Source organism: Mustela lutreola, chromosome 15, assembly GCF_030435805.1.
Source record: "Mustela lutreola isolate mMusLut2 chromosome 15, mMusLut2.pri, whole genome shotgun sequence".
Lineage (NCBI taxonomy): Eukaryota > Metazoa > Chordata > Mammalia > Carnivora > Mustelidae > Mustela > Mustela lutreola.
The window spans coordinates 33687484-33708372 of record NC_081304.1 but is presented as its reverse complement, the minus strand read 5'-3'; the positions used below and the strand labels follow the sequence as shown (position 1 = coordinate 33708372).

Genomic DNA, 20889 nt, shown 5'->3' with positions numbered 1-20889 from the left:
TGGTAGATATGACAGTAAAACTAAACATCAAACAAATTTAACTGCCCATATGTTCTGATGAGCTAAAAATCTTTAAACCATTATTCTTCACTGCAACACAGGCAGTTCTTACTTTTCTATAACTAGTGTCGAAAAGCTGAGGGTTTTCTTTTGTTAGATCTTACCTTCAGTTTAATTAATTACACACAATTAATATTGAGTTTCTAGAGAAAAGCTACTTCAATGAGAGAGAAACCTAGGTCCTTTAGATAACAAACCCTTCATGTAAATACAGGCTCCTGAAGGACATGAGGGCAAACTGACCTTAATCTTTAAGAGGAGTATACCTGAAAATCTAAACACTGAGAATCTCCAACTACTTTTCAAATTTTTCTTCCAAAATTCAAGTGAAAGAAATTCTTTTGACACAGTGCTATTTTTTCTTCTTTTAAAGAAATTCTTTTGACACAGTGCTATTTTTTCTTCTTTTAAAGAGATGTTAATTCTTCTTTTTTTTTTTTTCCGGTTAAGATTTTATTTGTTTATTTGACACTCAGAGATCATAAGTAGGCAAAGAGGCAGGCAGAGAGAGAGGGGGAAGCAGGCTCCCCACTGAGCAGAAAGCCAGATAACAGGCTCAATCCCAGGACCCTGAGATCAGGACCCAAAGTGAAGGCAGAGGTTTAACCCACTGAGCCATCCAGGCACCCCAAGAAGTGTTCATTCTTAAGTATTACTTACCACTTCCCTTATTTCGAAGGAAACCAGAGTATTAAATATGGAAGAAGTAATTTAGCACGTAATTTGAGAATGTTAAGAATTTCCCGTTAAGGGAGACAGTATTTTTAAAAATTTATTCATCTGAGACATAGAAACAGACACAGAGAGAGAGAGAGAGATAGCACGTACACCCTTGAGTAGGGGAGAGAGGCATAGGGAGGAGGAGGAGCAGACTCCCCACTGCGCAGGGAGCCCGATAAGGGGCTCCATCGAAGGACACAGAGATCATAACCTGAGCTGAAGGCAGACATTTAACCAACTGAGCCACCTGGGTGCACTAGTGAAAACAAATATTTAAAACTATGATGAAACCTATGTAAAACTACTGATCTTCAATCCAGCCAGAAAGTGCATTACTCAAAACCACTTACCTTGAGAAAATTCTTGACTCGCTCAGGATCATAGCAGTTGCTTTCTCTGCAGATTCTTTCTACTTCTTTGATCTGCCCAGTCTTGCAAGCTGCCTGAATATACTTAAAGTGCACATCTGGGTCCTGACTAAAGTTAACAATGGATCCCAGAAAATAAAAGAGACCTTAAAGAGACAAATAACTGAAATTAAGCATAGATGTACCTCTGAGAATGACAGAACTGAAAAATACTTAAGCAATTAAAGAAACATCATGTCAATTATACCTCAATTTAAAAATAACTTTTACTGTATAGCCCCAAGTAAAAACTGGTTGCTCAAAAAGCTCAATAAGAATACTAATTAATCTAGTAATCAGTTCAATAAATGAACATTCACTTAAATTCCTACAGAACAGACAATTCTAAGTTTTCTAATAGCTGAGAAGTAGTTAGGAGGCAGCTACCTAATACCAAAGCTAATCATACCATGTTCCACAGGAGAAATTTTAAATGAAATCATACCAGTTTCGTATGAGAAATTTTGAAAGAAGTCCTTTAGAGCAGGTTTTTCCTATATTCAGTTAATAGGAAAAATACAAAAGTGGTTTGAAAAGAATTTAATGCAGTGCTGTCCAACAGAACTTTCTGTGATAAAAATGTTCTATAAATGCACTGTCCAATATGGTAGGCACCAACCATACACAGCTATTAAGTACTTGAAATGCGACTGCTGTGACTGAAGAACTAAAATTTTAATTGTAGTGCTCGCTTCGGCAGCACATATACTAAAATTTTAATTGTATTCAATTTTAATTACTTCAAATTTATATAGCTACATGTCACTAGTGGCTACTGTACTTGAATGAATAGAATAAATTTAGTGTATAGTATACAGAAACTGAGAAATTAAGTAAAGTAGTAGAAATCTTATTCTTTCTGTCTAGAGCAACAGGACAAATAGAAGGAAAAAAAGATGACTGGGGCCCAGAAGCTTAGCTAATAAACCTAAGCGTCATCCAATAGGGATTACACTGCTACTCAGTATAGCAGTGATTCTCACATGGGGTACTTTTCTTCCCAGGAGACAGACATTTGGCAATGTCTGGGGAGACTTTTGGTGATCACAGCTGTTTTAGCTGCTACTGGCATCTAGAAGTAGAAGCCAGGGATGCCACTAAATATCCTGCATGCATATGACAACTCACCCCCAAAACAAATTATCCAGCCCAAATTATCTATGGTGCAAAACAAAACAAAACAAAACAAACAAGACTCCCCAAATTATCTTAGTGTAAAGGTTGAGAAAACCCAGTATATAATGATAAGTCACAAAATGTCCCTGGCTAGAAACATTTGCCATTTTAAGAGTCAGACAACAGAAGTGTGAAATCTTATTATACCTGACCATTAATATTTTCATTTTATACAATTACGACAAAGCTACTATTTAGGTTTATGTCTTAAAATTCTGTCTTTAATTAATCTATAATACATCCAAGCTGACAGTCTCATTCGCTGCACATCTCTAGAATCCAACATAAAAGGGCTGACATTTAATAAATAAAACTCAAATTGTCCCATAAAATTTTGCTTGTAGAAAGACAGAATTTCCAATAGTATAATATCATAATAATACCCCTCTTGGCTCTCTTAATTAAAAACAACTTAGAAACTCTTAATTACCTTCAAAACTCTTGAAAGATTCAAAAAGTTCAATCAGAGATTGAGTTGACAGTTGCTCATGATATTTCGAAGCCACCTGAACACAAATCTGCAGATTTTGACGAATATTGGCAGACAGCATGGCCCTGAGGCATTCTAGGGAGTCTTCCACTGATAAGGACCCAAAGTAATTCACTAACCACTACAGGACAAAATAAACAGGTAAACAAATACATAAATGAAATAATATTGAACTTAATGTTCGATATTATGAACATAACTTGACTTAACGAACTTAACTTCAGTACTACAACCACATTTTCTATATACCAATCAATCATATAGCCATCTGTTAGATAAAACGACAGTACCTCAGGGTTAAGAAGATGAGTGTGAACAACCGCACGCTTTATGTCATATAAATCAGTGAAGTGTTCTAATGCACGCTGCAGCAGACCAGCCTTTTCACACAGCTGAGCAATATGAGCCCGGTCATAATGCGTGAACATCTGATTCCCTAGAATAGCATCTGCAACCTATAAAACCACAAATAGGACAAATTTATTTTATATCCCATTTACAGCAGTAATTCTATATCCAGATTATGCACTAAGATTCAATACGCATCACAGTAGCTTCAAACAGCTTAATCTAAGAAGCTCTCAATATCTACTAACTAGAACAGTGGAAACATGCCTAAATGCAGGAAAAACGTACTTGAGGCGCATGCATAAGGTTCATCTCAAGCAACCGTGTCTGTAAAGGACCTTCAGATGGGCGGTTATTCTTCAGGGCATCAAGCAAGAATGCTGTACACTGCTGAATTAGATTGTATTCCATAAAGACATCCACAATCTAGGGGAAAAAAATTTAATGAGAACTGTTTCTTAAGATGTTTAAAACTTGCTTTATGATCCTGTTGAAAATTTGTAAATGAAATTAAATATCACTTTACATATACAAAAACTGCCAGAATGAAACCCAGGTTTAAATATAATTTGTACAATGTAATTTCATAATTTTAAGAATAAATTTTTGTCATCTAGCTATTTTTAATTCTGATTAAAAACGCTGTCAAGATACTACATATACGAGCAGAATAAAATCAATCAAAACAATAGTTCTAAAATTTTGATGAACTATTTAAAATACACAAAATAGGAAAAGTCTCTGAGTCCCACTTCCTATATGCATCTCTTCCTTCACCCAATGGCAGAAACCAGCCTTTATTATTCCCATATATTTTTTCATATTTTTACTATATGTGCATTCTAAACAAGACGGAATTTGTTTTACATGCTTTAAAACTGTTTAAGGGTGGTATCTTCCTGTCCATTCTTCTGCTACTTGCTTTTCTGTTTTTGTTTGTTTATTTTTTAAATAAGATATTTGAGGTTTATGTTAACAGACACAGCTCTAATTTCTATTAGAAAAAGAAAGGTTAACCCATTCTTCAAAGATGCTTAAACCCAGATCCCTCCCCCGAACTCACTTTTTAAATCAACTTCTGCAGAATACATTTTAATGCCTTTACCTGTGTGATATCAGCAAGAGGTTCTTCATCCTGAACTAACATTTGGGCAAACTGCTGTCCCTGATCTGGACTGATACGCATGACATTCCTCAGCAAGAATATCCAGTCTGGAGTATATCCAACCTAAAAATAGACATTGATTTGCAAAGTTTCTGCTGTACAGTTTCATTTCTGTTTAGCCTTCATTTGAAGGCTTTTTTCTACAACAGAATTTTACTAATATAGAACTACTGCAAGTACAAATTCAGTTTTAATTAAGTTAACATGCTCACTTTGACCTTGGTTTATATTAGGTGAATAGACCCCTTGGTGATAACATATTTGAATGGAAAACTATAAATTTTTATAACTAATTACTCATTTTCAATGAATGACCATTTCAAAGTTTGTTCTAAGAGGTTAAAGAGGCCTGTGACATCTTAAATTCTGAGAAGCCAAGCAAAATTATCTTCATTTTTAAAAAGAAATCTCTCTACCCCATGTGGGGCTCTAACTTGACCCCAAGGTTAAGAATCTCATGTCTATCAAATGAGTCAGTCAGGCACCCCAGCATGTAACTTCTAAGTTAAGTGTAATTCTCTATGTGAGAGCTAAAACAGGGTTTTTATGCTTTTTCAAGTAATTCAAAGTTTAAAGAAATTCACTATTAAATTCATTGACCATTACTGTAAGTTAATTTCTCAATGTTTTAATGAATTTATATTGAGAATCTGTTTCACTGAACTCACTTTTTTCGCATATAAAACAATCTTCTGGACTTGACCTGTTTCTGCAAAGCACTGAATGACTTTATTTGGGACATTAGCCCGCAGATACACACTAAGTGCCAATGTAGGGTCCACAGATTTCACAAGGTCACCCAGTTCTTCTGAACATTCCAGCTGTCCAAGGGAAAAAGAGACTGTTTAGTAATCCATGAGCTATTTTATAAATGAGCAGTTAATATTACTTTCACTATAAATAACTAATGACAGGCACTTACAATTGTCCCAGAATATATTATAAATATGCAAGGGTTGTGGTTAGTAAAGACTCTTCATCTTGTATTCACAGCACTGTCTCAGCAGAATTCTCCACACATTCTACTTAAGGATAAAAGGCCCACCAAGACTTCATTCATACTTATAGATATAACCAACTACTTTGTTAGGAAGAGGTACCTAAAAAGTAGAATCCTGTACTTCTATCTTTTATGAATATTCAGATCATCAGATCAACATGGCCCCAATTTTTAATGTAATGTTATCAAATAAAAATTTAATATTTAAGGAGTCAGATGAGGCTTACCCTAAGGACCCTTCTTAAAATTAAGGTATAATCTGGGGCGCCTGGATGGCTCAGTGGGTTAATCTGCTGCCTTCGGCTCAGGTCATGATCTCAGGGTCCTGGGATCGAGTCCCGCATCAGGCTCTCTGCTCAGCGGGGAGCCTGCTTCCTCCTCTCTCTCTGCCTGCCTCTCTGCCTACTTGTGATCTCTCTTTGTCAAATAAATAAATAAAATCTTTAAAAAAAAAAAATTAAGGTATAATCTGTATGTCTATGGGATCTAAGCTCCATTATAATTTTGACTTTTAGATCTAAGGTCGCAAAGCAGAACATACTAATTTTACAGGGACTGAGATAAAAACTTTAGAATTTTTAGGTGGTATACAAGCAAATACCCTCCTCTGTACTATTCAGACTGCATCAGTCAGCTGCCCAATCCGGAAAACAGCTTCCCTAAGAGTTTTGATTTATATACTAGAGTTGATTTTCTACTTTTAATGGTTATGTCAGAGAATAGCATTTATCACTGAGAGGTAAAAAGTTCTACTGGAGTCTATACCTCTTAACTGAACATGCTAACTAGTACAGAGCTGACCAGTATCCTTTTACCATAAATAAATCCCATACAACCATTTTCACAAAAAAGGTAATGATACCTAAAAAGCTTTCACATAGCTATATAGGTCAACTCAGTTACCTTGGCTGTTCCCATTCTCTCTTAACTTAAACAATTAGAACAGACCTCAAATACTCGCTAGTATGGCTAGTAACTATTCTTCAGCAATGACTCCTGTCCAAGCATCCCAACTCTGAAGCACTATTCTCCAGTATCCCATAAGACTGCTAGAAGCTGAGTCAAGAAACAAGGACTTAGAATTAGTAATGTAAAAATATTATCAGTATACACTAAAACTGAAAGGTATAATTATATTAAAAGTTATTCACCACCTCAGGTCCTGATATAAGACAGAGTAATTCAATACTACCACTTTGTTGAAAAAGGTTTTTTATGGTGGACTGAAAGGAATAATGCCACCAAGCAACTTTTTAAACTTGTTAGCTGCCTTACAAATAAGCAACATTTTCCATAATGTGCTCAAGAAACACAGTGCTATTAGCTGCTTTGTGTAAAAAGAAATTGCTAGGCAAATACAAAAAATACAGGGAAACCCTACAGAAAAGAAAGCTGGTTAAGAACAAATTTTAAAGAGTCAAATTTAAATAAATTTCAAGAAACTAGTTAAATATTTTTCCATGTAATTGAGAATCCCTACCACTGTTAATTAGATAGCCCTGAAGTTTTGTAACTTATCAACAATCGTTCAACATTTCATGTTTCCCTTGCACATCCAAACACTTGTTACTAGTAGCAAATACAACAATTTTGATAATACTTGGGTATTTCTAAAAGATGTATTTGTAAGGTTGAAACTACTGTGTATATCAAGTATGGGATGTGAGATAAAAGAATATATAACCTATGTCCAAAAGAGTCTTACATATGTTGACCATATGCATATATGTGTATGTATACTGAAGTAAGCATCTCATACCAAAATTTTCCAAAAGCAAAAGGATAGCAATTTACAAAAAAAAAAAAAAAAAAAAAAGATAGCAATTTGCTTCCAGGTTAGTACTCTTAAGCACCAAGCAAGAATCCTGGATTCCATTTAAAAAACCGAACAAAGGGGCGCCTGGGTGGCTCAGTGGGTTAAAGCCTCTGCCTTCAGCTCAGGTCATAATCCCAGGGTCCTGGGATCGAGACCCGCATCAGGCTCTCTGCTCGGCAGGGAGCCTGCTCCGCAGCCCCCCCGCCCCGGTCTGCCCCTCTGCCTGCCTCTCTGCCACTTGTGATCTCTCTCTGTGTCAAATAAATAAATAAAATCTTTAAAAAAAAAAACAAAACAAAACAAAGCAAAAAACAAACAAAAAAACGAACAAAGATACCCTATCTCAACACGACATAAAAGTTAAATACATTTTCAAAAAGGTAGTAAGTTAATGCATCTCATACAATGTCTGTCCTTGTTCTGTTCCTATAAGCAGTAAATAATGGGCATTTTGGTGCAGCCTAGATGTTTCTAACTTGCTACCATGGTATTTAAATATGATCAAAGCAAAAGTATGTTAACATAAGTTTATGTACCTTATCTTCTTTTAACCATTTCTCCAAAAGCTGTTTCCGTCCTTGCTGAAGTACAGGTCTACACAGTTCTAAGGATTCGTACTTGTTTAGCTGACCCTGGTCCAAAAGAATTCCAAAATATTGAAGTAGAGGAGAAGTTTGACCAGGCTGGGCTGGGACACTCTGGAACCGACGGATAGTGTCTGGGGTACGAAGGATTCCCTTTAAGAAAGAGAAATGTGCAAGACTCCTTTTAAAGGTGATCCAACATTACACTAATAACTCCAAGGATCTCTTGAGTCAATCTTAAAAGCATGACCTCATCTACCAATAACAAATTTCAAATGTTCCATACACTAAATAGCAAAGATTCAGTCAGTATCTGTCACACATCTGGTTCAAGGTTGTAAAATTACTCAGAATCAGAAATATATCAATCCAATTACAATACCAATGTGTAAGAGAACAGCTTAATCGTAAAGCAGTTATGGCTGGCTGTTGTTGCAGGTTCACATTAAGTGCAAACTTTGTACTGATTGGGGTATAGAGTGTTAATTCAGTCCAACATTACAGTAAGGTGATGAGAATAAATTCAGCTACAATTTCAGACAATCTTCTTACCATAAACTAAATAGGATCTATTTAATTTTGAAGTTTAGAAATAAAAATCAGTAGCTATCACTGATGAGGGTAAACAGTGTTATAACTAAGTGAACATTATTACATCTATGTAAATCATAGCTAGCTAGATCTACATAATCTGACACTGAGTTTTAAAGAGCTAACCAAGTCTAGAGACATTGACAAGTAACTTATACTACAGGAAAATGCAACCTAAAAAGGGTTAGTTTCTCTGTGAGAGAGCTGGTTCCACTTCTAACATTATTAGAAACAGAACATATTAACATGAATCCCATCATGGCAATTTCATTTCCCTAACTATTTACCTTTGGTGCATTGGCAGCTACCTTTGCTGCCTCTGAGTAATTTCCCTGGGCAAAAAGAGCATTAAATTTCCGGGCAAAGAGTTCTTCAGCACCAGCTAAGTTGTTACGTACAGCCATTCTCAGAGCCAAATCAGGATTTTGTAGGACATTGGTGATATAAGGAATTATGTTTTCTTCTTCCACACATACTGACAGAACCTGCAATTTAAAGATTGATGAATAGCTGCAATGTAGTCATTTGGATATCAATGATACAAAATTTGTTTAGAGCTGTTTACTATTGAGTCATAAAAGATAATGAAATTGTGACAACTGCATTCTTGTTGCCATAAATAAATTTTAAAAAACTGAAGGGCACCTGGGTGGCTCAGTCAGTTAAGAGTCTCAATCTTGATTTCCCGCTCAGGTCATCATCTCAAGGTAATGAGATAGAGCCCCGTGTTGGACTCCATGCTGAAGTGTGTAACCTGCTTTGAGAGTCTCTCTCTCTCCTCCTCAGCCCCTTCCCCCTGCTCATGCACATGCATGCATACATGCACCCTCTCTCAAAACAAAAAAAACACCCCTGGGGATAAAAATATATTATATGTTTATAAAAAATAAAAAAAAAAAAAATAAAATAAAAAAAAAAAAAAAAAAAAAAAAAACCACCGCCCAGGAGAAAGAAGACTAAGGGTTGGTAATCCATTTGGGGATTCTTAAAACATGGCCATATTTATAATATAAATACAATATTTATAATATAAATAACCACCTATTTTATACTATCTTCACACTGTCTGAACTAATTGCTTTGCAATCATCCATTCATTCGTAACATGGTTAATGTCAAAATTTAGGCCCCATTCAGTTGAGCTCCAAAAGGCAGCTCTCTATGTGGTTTATCGATTCTTGGGAGAGAGTCTGGACAATCTATAGGATTATGAAAAAGCTCTGCAATCTCAATGAAATCTAGGGCTCATCTGGAAGAAGCTTAAGGTATATTCCTTTTAACTCTAGGATTTTTTTTTAACAAGGATTTTCAGTAATTTTAATTCCATTTACACTCCTAGAGACCAGATTATATACTCAATGAGGGGAGGGAATCACTGAATCTTCAAGCACCTAATATACTGCAACACATGCAGTAGATGCTTTATAAATGTAGCATCAGTAAAGAGCACTTGGAGAATAGTTACTTACCCTTAATTCTCCTTAAAAAGAAAAAAAAAAATCACTGTCACAGAATTCTGCCCTACTTGCCTAAATTCTAAATTACTCTCAACTGACATGAGAAAGGGAGCCTTCACTTCACTACTTACATATTCATTCCTCTCCCCTATACCAGATCTGGTTATACACCTCAGCTTACAAACATATTATCCCAACAAGCACTTCTCATACTGGAATTTCTCATCTGTTTCTCAGTCACTACGCCACATAAGGACAGGCACTTACCTTTCCTTAGTTGTATTATTAGCACCAGACTGTTTTGCCTGAAATAAACGCTTGATATTTGTTAAGTAAATGAAAATGGGAAATTTCTGTGCCAGTACTAACAAGAATCAAAACACAATCTGAGAATTCAATAATCAAAAGAGACAGGTAACAGTGTACCCTGTCTGTTCTATTTTTCCTTTTGAGAAAAATGAATAAATTTTAACTTCCAAATGCTTTCACTTCTACAGGTCAGAGGGACCCCTCCCCAGCTCCAGGACTTCAGCTATCCTCTATCTGCCTCATGTCATTCTACTACAAATTAAGACATTAAAGGAAGGAGTAATTACTTGTTCTTTATAGTCATTTGCATTCCAGACCCTCACCCTTAATTTAATGCTTAGCTCCCAGGAAAAATAAGGAAGATGAACAACCAGTTCCAGTTACAGTCTGAAGCTTCCTAATAATTGCTATGCCTTCGTCTTTCCCAAACACCAAATCCACAGATTCATCTTTATCCTATTTTACTGTTCTAGCAGATTTCTAGCAACCAGTACTCAATATCTACAGGGGACAGAGAAGGTTCCTCTACCTCTAAAGTCAAGTTCAGAATTTAAGCTACATACTGGCAAAAATGTCACAAGAACACTTGTGACAGTTTTTGTTTTTTTTTTTTAAGCTTTTGATTTTTAAACCAATAGAAACCACAAACTCATTCCTTTAGGGCATATGCCCAGCAGCAACTGACTTTGACCAAAGACCAGAGGAAATGACTTAAGGCCTAAGGTCCCTATAAACACCCATCTCCCTACTCAAAGGAACTGGCCCAGAAAATTTGTTGGGAAGGAGAATCATCAGTAAGTTCTCAGAATCAGAGTTACAAATGGCAAATATATATGGTGAAATTTTCCCAGATACTTTATTACCTTAAAAATATCAGCATGGTAACAGAAATAAGGAGGTCTTTATTTTAACAACTTCATAATTAAATTATCACTAACCTAGTTCACCAAAAGGCCAACTCATTCCTGATTTTTCTAAGAGAGACCCATTCAACTGAATACATGAAAGCTACTGAATTTTTAAAGTTGTTTAGTGCCAAGACATTGACTGGTATAGAAATACAATTTTTTTAAAAAGCCCCTTTCTAACGAAGAGTAGTGACTGAAGCAGTTAAACAAGCAATTGTAATTCATTGTGATAGATGTAGAAGAGGAGAGCTACCTAAATTCTGGCAGTATAAAGCCTAAGCACCTAATCAGGTGTGGAGATCAGACAGGGAATGGACAGACAGGGAAAGACTCCCTTTCTCTACAGGATCTGCTTCTTTACATACATACCACTTTCCAGAAATTAACAGAACAAAGGTGGAGGGGAACCTATCTGCTTCCTTTGCTTACTATCTGGGAAAACTACTAATTTGAAAAGCAAGAAAAAGGCAAGACCAATAATAGTACTGCTTGAAATTTTAAACCATTTTTTAGAAAATAAGATACCTCCTGGTGGAATATTTTTGATCACGCTAAAATATTAAGAAAACAGAAAATGAATTGCTTCTGACAATTTCAGAATAAGTAATACTTCCCCTATCTAATTGGATAAGTTTCCAGGTACCCCGCAATAGCTATTGTAACACAGCACTTTCCAACATTAAATATTTAATAACAGGAAAAGAGATGTAGAAAGAATTCTTTCCCCAGGAGTTGATTAACTGACTTAGCAATCACAAAACGAAAAAACCTATTAAAAAAAAGCAAAACCACCTGCCAAATGTGACCCTAATAGTTTTGCATGGAGAGTCATTTTTTTTTTTTAATGACTTATTTATTTGATTGCAGGAAGGGTCAGAGGAAAAGACTCTTCAAGCAGAATCCCTGCTGAGTACAGAGCCCTACTTGATCCCCAGATCACGCAATCCATGATATGGACCTGAGCTGAAATCATGAGCCGAACAACTAAAAGACTAAGGCCACCCAGGCACCCAAGAAATATTTCTTTTGACAATAAAGACAGATAAACACAATCCTAAGTGGCTATGTGTCAAATAGTTTCTCTTTGAATCAGGACCAAAGGGAGACTTTTTACCATGTGCTTCTGTATTTTTATGTGTATATTATTTCTGACATCCAAACCATTTGCTTTTTGGGAAGAAAAAGCAAAATTCATGGTAGTTTTATTTCACTGCTTAATTTGTTTCAAGATTTCCTTACTTGTCCCTTTCTGTTGACTCCAATTATTCCAGCTGTAGCTTCATGCGGTGCAGTAACAAAGATTGTTTCTCCACTGATTCTATTCATGTAGATACAGGTACCAGTCTCAAGATCATAGAGGTGGATATAACCATACTTAGTAATCAAGAATACTACATCATGCTTTTCACTAATCTGTACAAAGAAAATCAACAATTCAGTAAAATCATGAATTTACAGAGAGAAAAATTAATTCATTTCCATTTTAGAGACGCTAAATTCTAGAACTTTGACAAGAGGCTTATATGAGAAATATATATGGTTTCCTCATTTCTATTGCCATTTACTACCCCAAGTTCTTACAATTAACAAAGAGTATAAGTAAAATGTATAAAAGAGAAACATAATTTTGAACTTAGGAAACCCAGTTTATTCATTACATGAAAATTAAGAACACTTCTTTACAAAGGAGCACTAATAAACTTTACTACTGAATAAAGGGTATTTTTCTAAGCACTACTAAATTACACTGACTGTGAGTAGCAGTTTGGGGATTAATTTTGTTTGGGTATTAATTTGGAGGAGAGATTTTAAAAGTCCATTTGTTTTGCTTAAAATACCTGCATTGCAACAGGAAAGTCATTTTGTGCTTCTGGAGGGAAGAAAACATCCACTGCCTTCTTTGGAAAGGGCTGGTTTCCTGTAGGTGGTGTGCCAACTTCAATGATATGTAACTGTTTAAAAGAAAATAAAATTGGTACAGATCTCTCATTCAGTAGTTGATCATCACAGCAACTTTATTTGTAGCCCCACACTGAAAACAACCAAAATGTTCTAAAATAGGTGAATATTAAACTATGGTACAATTACACTATGGAATACTCCTTAGTAACAATAATGTTAAAAATTCTTGTGGACATTACACCAGGTGAAAAAAAAAATGCCAATCTCAAAGTGGCACATGTTATACAGTTCTACTCATGGAGCATTCTTGAAGTGATAGTATTACACAAATGGAGAGTAAATTAGTAGGCAGGAGTTTGAGACACTGGGGAAGCAGAGGAATCCGTGGTGATAGAACAGTATATATCACGAATCTACTCCTGTTAAATGACATAGAATGATACAATTGTACCAATGTCAATTTCTGGTTTTTCAAATGTACTGTAGCTATGCAAGATGTAACCAAAAACTAGGTAAAAAACAGAGGGCTCTCTCTGTACTGCCTTTGTGGCCTCCTATGTATTCTTTTAAGATAAAAACTTTTAAAAAGCTAACTGAATAGCTAGAGGGAATCACACCTCAATCTACCATAAATTAAGGGCACAGAATGGTAATATATGACCCAGGAAGGTACTTTCTCATCGTTTCCAATTATAATTTACTCTTTCCAAATAGAATTCTAACTTAAGTTGTTAAATTTTTCTCTACCTATACATCTCTCTAACACAGATGGAAAGTATATACCTAAGTTGGTTCTCTAATCACATATACCTCATGGATGAGAACATTTTGGTTCAAAATATCTGATGCTGCATATCAGCCAGGCAAGAAAAGTTAAAAAAAAAAAAAAAAAAAACCTCAATAAAAGAGCATTATATATTTAGCGTAGTCATGTCAGGAATAGACTCAAATAAAAAACAGTACAGTTTTCAAGATACATACCATACGAAAATTGTAGGGTCTCATCCTTCATTAGATTAAGTATCCATACTGAAAAGAATGGTTTTCTTTCAAAAGCTATGGCAAACTATAGCAGAAAACACAGCTATCTTCCAAAAGCCATGGTAGAGTACAAAAGATAAAGCATTCAAGAACCTATACAGGTTCTTCCCTATGACCCTGCAATTGCACTACTGGTATTTACCCCAAAGATACAGATATAGTGAAAAGAAGGGCCATCTCTACCCCAATGTTTATAGTAGCAATGGCCATGGTCGCCAAACTGTGGAAAGAACCAAGATGCCCTTCAACAGACGAATGGATAAGGAAGATGTGGTCCATATACCCTATGGAGTACTATGCCTCCATCAGAAAGGATGAATACCCAACTTTTGTAGCAACGTGGACGGGACTGGAGGAGATTATGCTGAGTGAAATAAGTCAAGCAGAGAGAGTCAATTATCATATGGTTTCACTTATTTGTGAAGCATAACAAATAGCATGGAGGACAAGGTGAGTTAGAGAGGAGAAGGGAGTTGAGGGAAATTGGAAGGGGAGGTGAACCATGAGAGACTATGGACTCTGAAAAACAATCTGAGGGTTTTGAAGGGGCGGGGGTGGAAGGCTGGGGGAACCAGGTGGTGGGTATTGGAGAGGGCACCAATTGCATGGAGCACTGGGTGTGGTGCAAAAACAATGAATACTGTTACGCTGAAAATAAATTTTAAAAATTAAAAAAAAAATTTTTTTAAGACTAAAAATAAAATAAAATAATAAAAATAAAGTAGTGCTTTAAAAAAAAAAAAAGAACCTATACAGATTTTCAGATACTAGAAAAATGACATTGAAGTTTTTTCCCAGTAGGACTTTTCAAAATATATCTCAGCTTTATGTCTTAAGGATAATATCTGACTTCTAAAACTTAGTGTCTCTTCAATCAATTTAGACCAAAATACCAATGTTTTCTCCCATCCCAGTACTAACCAGGCCCAATCTTGCTTAGCTTCCAAGATCAGAGGAAAATGAGCGTGTTCAGGGTGGTATGGCTATCTTCACCATATTAAGAGGCTGACTGGATCATTCCTCAGTTCAGGGATTCTTATTCTGAAATTCTATGCAGAATTTTAACTTCCCATGCATCCATTCCCTCACTGCTAAGAAGATATGGATTTCAAGCCACCTCTATCTTAATTTTTTTAACTACTTACGGAAGACTTAAGAGATTCTACTCTGGCAGTTACAACGACAGCTAAACTGAGTTGCCAGGGCCAGGAGTACCAACTGCGGCATCCAAGTGCAGGCACTGTAGCAGGTGAATCCTCAGACTTCTGTGTCAGGGCTTTTGGCTAGGAACATGGCTACTGCCCATTCTCTCTTATTCCTCCTCATTTTTTCCCAAAGCCTGGTCCTTAACCTTCCTAGCAAATTATAAACTATCTGTTATCTTTTCACTAAACTTTTTATAATCTAGTCAACCAGGCTTTGTTTGTATTATAACTAAGAACCTCAAGATATAAAGTACTTCAATTTGTCCAGGTGATTCCAATGTATAGCCAGGGTTGAGAAGCTGACTTAAGATATTACTCAAATTGTGGTCCAAATCTATCTAGTTACCTAGGGCATTCAAAATATAGATGATGGGCTCCACTTACTAAGTCACACTCTCTAGATATAAGGCAAACAAACGTACATTGTAGCAACCTTAATTCTTATACACAGTATTGAGAAACATCAAACTAAGGCCTTTGGTAAAGATAAGCAAAATAAAGTGTCACTATAAACAGCTGATATAAAAAAGTTGCTAAAGAACATTATTCATTTTAGACAACTATCACAAGAAAACATTATTTAGATAAGTATTACTAGAAGCAGAATTTAAAGTCGCCACAAATCTTTATATTAATAACAAATTAACAATGGAGAGAGAAGACTTTTGAAATTAGAGGACTAATTAAATTAGTAGAAAGACAAAGATAAGTTCTCCCTAAATAATAATTTGCGAAGCCAAAACTCACCTTCCCTCCAGCTTGACCCCGTACTGCAAAACAAAATAACGTAGATTCTTCTGCATTTCCTTCCATTTTAAACTGCGCAAAGCTAGCCGCATGTCCTTCAATGGGCTGAGACACTTTCCTATCTACAGAATACAGCTGCATAGCTCCCACCACACGATTTTGCTACAAAGGATCAAAAAGAACAAAATTTGGGGACCCAGTGAATCTATAACTCTCAGATTCATCAGCCAGTAAAATAATTAAAATGCTTTATATCACTTTTGGCAGGATTTATAATTCTTTATAAATTTAGTCTCTCCATGTAGATTTGACACCTCTTAATTTAAAATTTGGTTCCAACATTTTCTTAATAAAGCTTAACATGAATATTTAAAATGTGCCTCAGAAACAAGCATCTCTTTACACTATCTTGAAAAAAAAAATCACTTGGTAAGAGTATTCTGAAAACCTACATCAGTCTAGAGTCATTAAGCTAGCAACCTTTATTTCTTAAAAAAGAAAAAAATATGCTTTCAAAATAAGTCTGATTCACCAGGACTAAACATAGAAGACATAATTTTAAAATAAACTTCAGCCTGCTCATATTAATTCTCTTTACCTTTTATTAAACATCTAGAAAAACGTTACCTGTGCAGATATGCCAGTCAGAAGTAACCACTTTTGCTTTGCATCTGTACGATAATTGATAATCTGACACCCTGCAAGGCTAGAATGGCGATCAAACATTTTCACTGGCTGAGACTCTCCTTCCATACTCCAATGATAAACTGCATTATCCGTAACAAGAGCAACCGTATTCAAAGAGATCCATTTCCAAAAGGTGACATCATCAGTCATGGTATGGGCCTTCATTTTACTTTTCATTTCAATGTTAAATATCTGAAGAGTTTTCCCAGCTAAAAACAAAATTATGAATTATGAGTCATTAGGTAAGCAAACTTCAGGATAAATTATTATCTAGCTAGACTATCTCTAACAAGCTATAACTTCAAAACAAAATGGTTCTATCAGGAGACTAGTAACTACAGAAGTCACACTGATAGAGCAGCAACCTTTGAAGAGATAGCAGAGACTAAGCCAACAATCTATATCCATAGCTGAAGCAAAAACTACATTACCTCTACTAAGGACATTTTAAATAAATAGTATGACTTCTACGGAATTCTAAACCCCAAATGAAAATGAGTCTGAAGACTTAACAGTGATGGAAAACAAGGCTGTAGCCTTCATGCTAATAATTAAGAATGTTTATGCATAAACTAAGTTAGTTGTAGGTACACAGAACAAAGCAAATCTGATACAAACACAGGGGGAAATGTCTACTTTTTAAAAGGCAATCATCCCCATCCAACCAGGTCCAGTGGAAACTGCCTATTTGGAGAAGGATCTACAACTCTGCCTTGTACTAAGCACATAAGAGAAGTACATGCTACATCTCATCAGGGAAAGGTAGAGGTGCAGGAAAAAAAAGGAGACAAAGGACAGTTTCAGATGCTGTTAATATGCTGGAAATACAAACAAAGTTCAAGCTTCATTCAATTAAGACAGCAAACAGTAAAAGAAGGATGAAATTTGCCTTGAGTGTTAAGAGTTCACGGAGTCAGATGCAAAGGCTTGTACTTATAATTTGAAATCCATCAGAATGAAAAGTGATTTAGTCTAAATTAACAGAGATCAAAGCCCACAGCATTCTCTAGGTTAGCTAATCCAGATTAGTCCTTAGAGACTAAATAAAACTCCATTCCTGAGCCAAAGAGAATCTGGTTCTTGAAAAACAAAAACTAAATTATAGTTGGGATTGGGGGAGGGAGGTTGGGGTTGGCAGAATTGGACACAAAACATAAAAGAGTTTTGAACCATGATCCTTCTTACCACATGTAAAACTTCTTCCATAAGACAAAGAATGCTATTCCCATCCCACATAATATGTAAACCACAACCAGACTCAAACAATTGTTAAAAGTTATAGTCCTGTTTATAAAAAGAAGTGAAGGTTTAAAAATGGCTTCAGAGGGAAGCAGTATTTGGGAATGACTTACTTTTCTTTGCTGCCTTACCCAGCCTCTAGTTAACAGACTTTCTTATTTATTTTTACACAAAAGGGGTTGGAGTACATGTGTAGGGTGATTGGGCAGGAGGGCAAGATAACAGCTTAATTCCATAATATAGACATATAGGCACAAATCTATAATGCTATTATTACAGTGCTCTGAAAATCCTTTCAATTTATTCTTCTTATATAACAGGACAATAACTAATACAATCTAATTTAAGATAACTCACCATCTGCACACATAAGAAAGCATTAAGAAATGTGATAAGATAACAATAACATTAAAAATAGAAAAGAAATGTGAGAAAATTAAAACGATGGCCTTTTAGTAGAGAAGAGTGAGAGCTGCTAAGCAGTTGAATCTAAATTCTTTGAGGAGGCTAAAGGGAGCTTAATACCTTAAAGTATAACATATGTATCATTTAACAAAAGCAAGAAGCTTGCTGCCATAAAACATGTGGTCCTAGTGTGAAAGTTGGATCACCTTTCCTTAAGATAAGATCAACAACTCCTATCTTGGATATGTGATGATGATGTATTTATTTGACTATGCTTGCCTCCAACCCTGCATTTAATCTCCAATCAGTTTCACTACTAAATACAAATTATTTACAAATTCACTACTAAATACACTACTAAATTTAAATTATGTGAAGAAAAACCTGTTTAAAAACCTAGCACCATTAACATCTCACCCACAAATTTATCAAGAAATTACTAGGAACCTGAACTCTTCCTACTACCAAGAAGAAAAACAAAGCAAAATAAAGACAATTAAATGCCTTTTTCAGAGTCAGCAAGCTTGTCACCTAGTCCTCTCAGAAACTTCTGTTTTAAAGTGTCAATTACATTCTCACTCTATAGTTCAAAGGAAAAAAAATAATACAGGCTTCCAGACAGTATGAATTTCTTTAAACTGCTCAGATGGATAGATTGTATAGTTCCCTACTGTGAGACCAAAAAGTTAGTCCGAATAAACTCTAACACCCTTGATTCCAAAGATTTAATATCCAAAGATTTAATATTCCAAAGATTTAATAACAATCAGTGTAAATTGAAGACTTTTTTTTTTTTTTTTTTTTTTTTTTAATTAGGCTCCACACCCAACAAGGTGGGTCTTGAAATCATGAGCCTAGATCAAGAGTCAGCTCCTGGGAGGCTCAGTGGGTTAAAAGCCTCTGTCATGATCCCAGAGTCCTGGGATCAAGCCCCACATCATGATCTCTGCTCAGCGGGGAGCCTGCTTCCTCCTCTCTCTCTGCCTGCTTCTCTGCCTACTTGTGATCTCTGTCAAATAAATAAATAAAATCTTTAAAAAAAAAAAAGTCATTATGTTCTACCCATTGAGCCAGCCACTCACCCAATTCAAGACATTTTTAGAACCTGACATTCTAAATGAAATGCACACTTGAAGAATAAAAAAGAACAGCATAAATGATAAGTTTATCTTCCTAACAAAATTCTGCAATGTTTAAGTACTAATATTGAAAGTATATTTTATTCCAGAATATGAATCACTAATGTCTGGTCTTCTGTATATGGAGTTGTATTTTTAGCACAGCCTTTTCACACTGGAGGTACAAAATTTAAATTCTTTCAACCTAAAACTTAAAATTTTACCCATCTATGCTGAGGAGAAAGTAAGACATTTCACAGAAACATATGCCACTCCGTGAAAGCAGTTAAAATCAAATTTAGTAATATCTTTAACTTTGCAGATTTAACTAAATTTAATCAACACACTAAAAAAGGTAAATCCTAATTACTGTATCTGAATAAATTATACATAGGGAAAAAAAATATCCCCACAATCTTTTATACCTTTCAGTGCAATTACTTTGCTAGCTGGATTCATGATGGCGCTGTCTGCAGAAATTGGCCTTCTAATTGGATTGCTTGGGTCATTCATATCAATGATTACCACCTGAGCCTGCTCTCCTACTTTCTCTCGAATGCAGATGAATTTGTCTGACTCCATAGTTAGGGTACTGAAGCCAATGTTTGCTGGATTTATACCCAGGTTCTGGAGCTGGGGAAAAAAAACAAAATCATAATAAATCATGTTACAAAATGAATCAGAAAGACTTGATATTCATACATCGTCATCATTACAAATCCTCATTTAACCATTAATGCCTTAAGGTAAACAGTGACAACTCCACTACAAATGAGGCAACTGACAGCCAAATGATGGACCTTCTATTTTTTCAACAAATACGGCATTCAATTATTTTGTTATAACCTTATAGTTTTAACTAGAGATGTGTAACTCCAGGGTTAAAACTAAGAGGCAGAACAAGTACATAAAAGGGAAAAGGAGGGGATCTGAGATCACCAATGTTTCTTGGTTTAAGAATCTGCCCTCCCTTACCCACTTTAATATTTCACATGCACTGGACTTTAGGAATGAAAATTAAGATCACCATAAAAAGACTTAAAATTTCAGAGTTCTTATCTAAAGGAACTCAGACTAACAAAAGCACACAGACAAGTACACAATTAGCAATTCTTTGCAAAAAATACCAAAACAAAAGATATGTAAGAGGGACCTGTCACGGAAGGCCCACCACTAAGGGAATGTTCTCAAGGGAGGTCGACAGAATGTGCAACAGAAGCTTCCTTCTAAATACTAGGGCTCAGAGATGTGAAAGGGTAAATCTGCTAAGGGAAACAGAAGTACTTCTGTAAACACTGGATACAGACTATGAAAGGTTTGCAGAACAAAGAATTAATAGGTTTTAAAGTCAAGCAAGGGCCAGACTGATGAGCTAAATGTATCCCAGTAAGAATCCTGAATGTCTTGCACAGGCAAAGGAAGGTACTAAAGGGTTTTAACAAGGAAAATAATGGAATCTGATTTGCTTTGTATACTCAAAAGATATTATCGTATTTGCTAAGTAAATATAGAGG

General features: G+C 35.5%; 1 protein-coding gene across 2 annotated transcripts in view; it reads right to left on the bottom strand.

Moving 5' to 3' along the window:
* CLTC (clathrin heavy chain) overlaps window positions 1-20889 on the bottom strand; it is a 64311-nt gene that overhangs the window by 23929 nt on the left and 19493 nt on the right. For both annotated transcript variants that reach the window (XM_059147862.1, XM_059147864.1), the window contains exons 2-14: window positions 19801-20008; window positions 16554-16822; window positions 15927-16088; window positions 12870-12983; window positions 12271-12444; window positions 8645-8842; window positions 7719-7919; window positions 5035-5187; window positions 4307-4429; window positions 3490-3627; window positions 3144-3308; window positions 2794-2974; window positions 1131-1294 (exon numbers count right to left, since the gene is read on the bottom strand). In XM_059147862.1, the coding sequence (XP_059003845.1) occupies window positions 1131-1294; window positions 2794-2974; window positions 3144-3308; window positions 3490-3627; window positions 4307-4429; window positions 5035-5187; window positions 7719-7919; window positions 8645-8842; window positions 12271-12444; window positions 12870-12983; window positions 15927-16088; window positions 16554-16822; window positions 19801-20008 (2250 nt within the window). The remainder of the gene's footprint in view (window positions 1-1130; window positions 1295-2793; window positions 2975-3143; window positions 3309-3489; window positions 3628-4306; window positions 4430-5034; window positions 5188-7718; window positions 7920-8644; window positions 8843-12270; window positions 12445-12869; window positions 12984-15926; window positions 16089-16553; window positions 16823-19800; window positions 20009-20889) is intronic.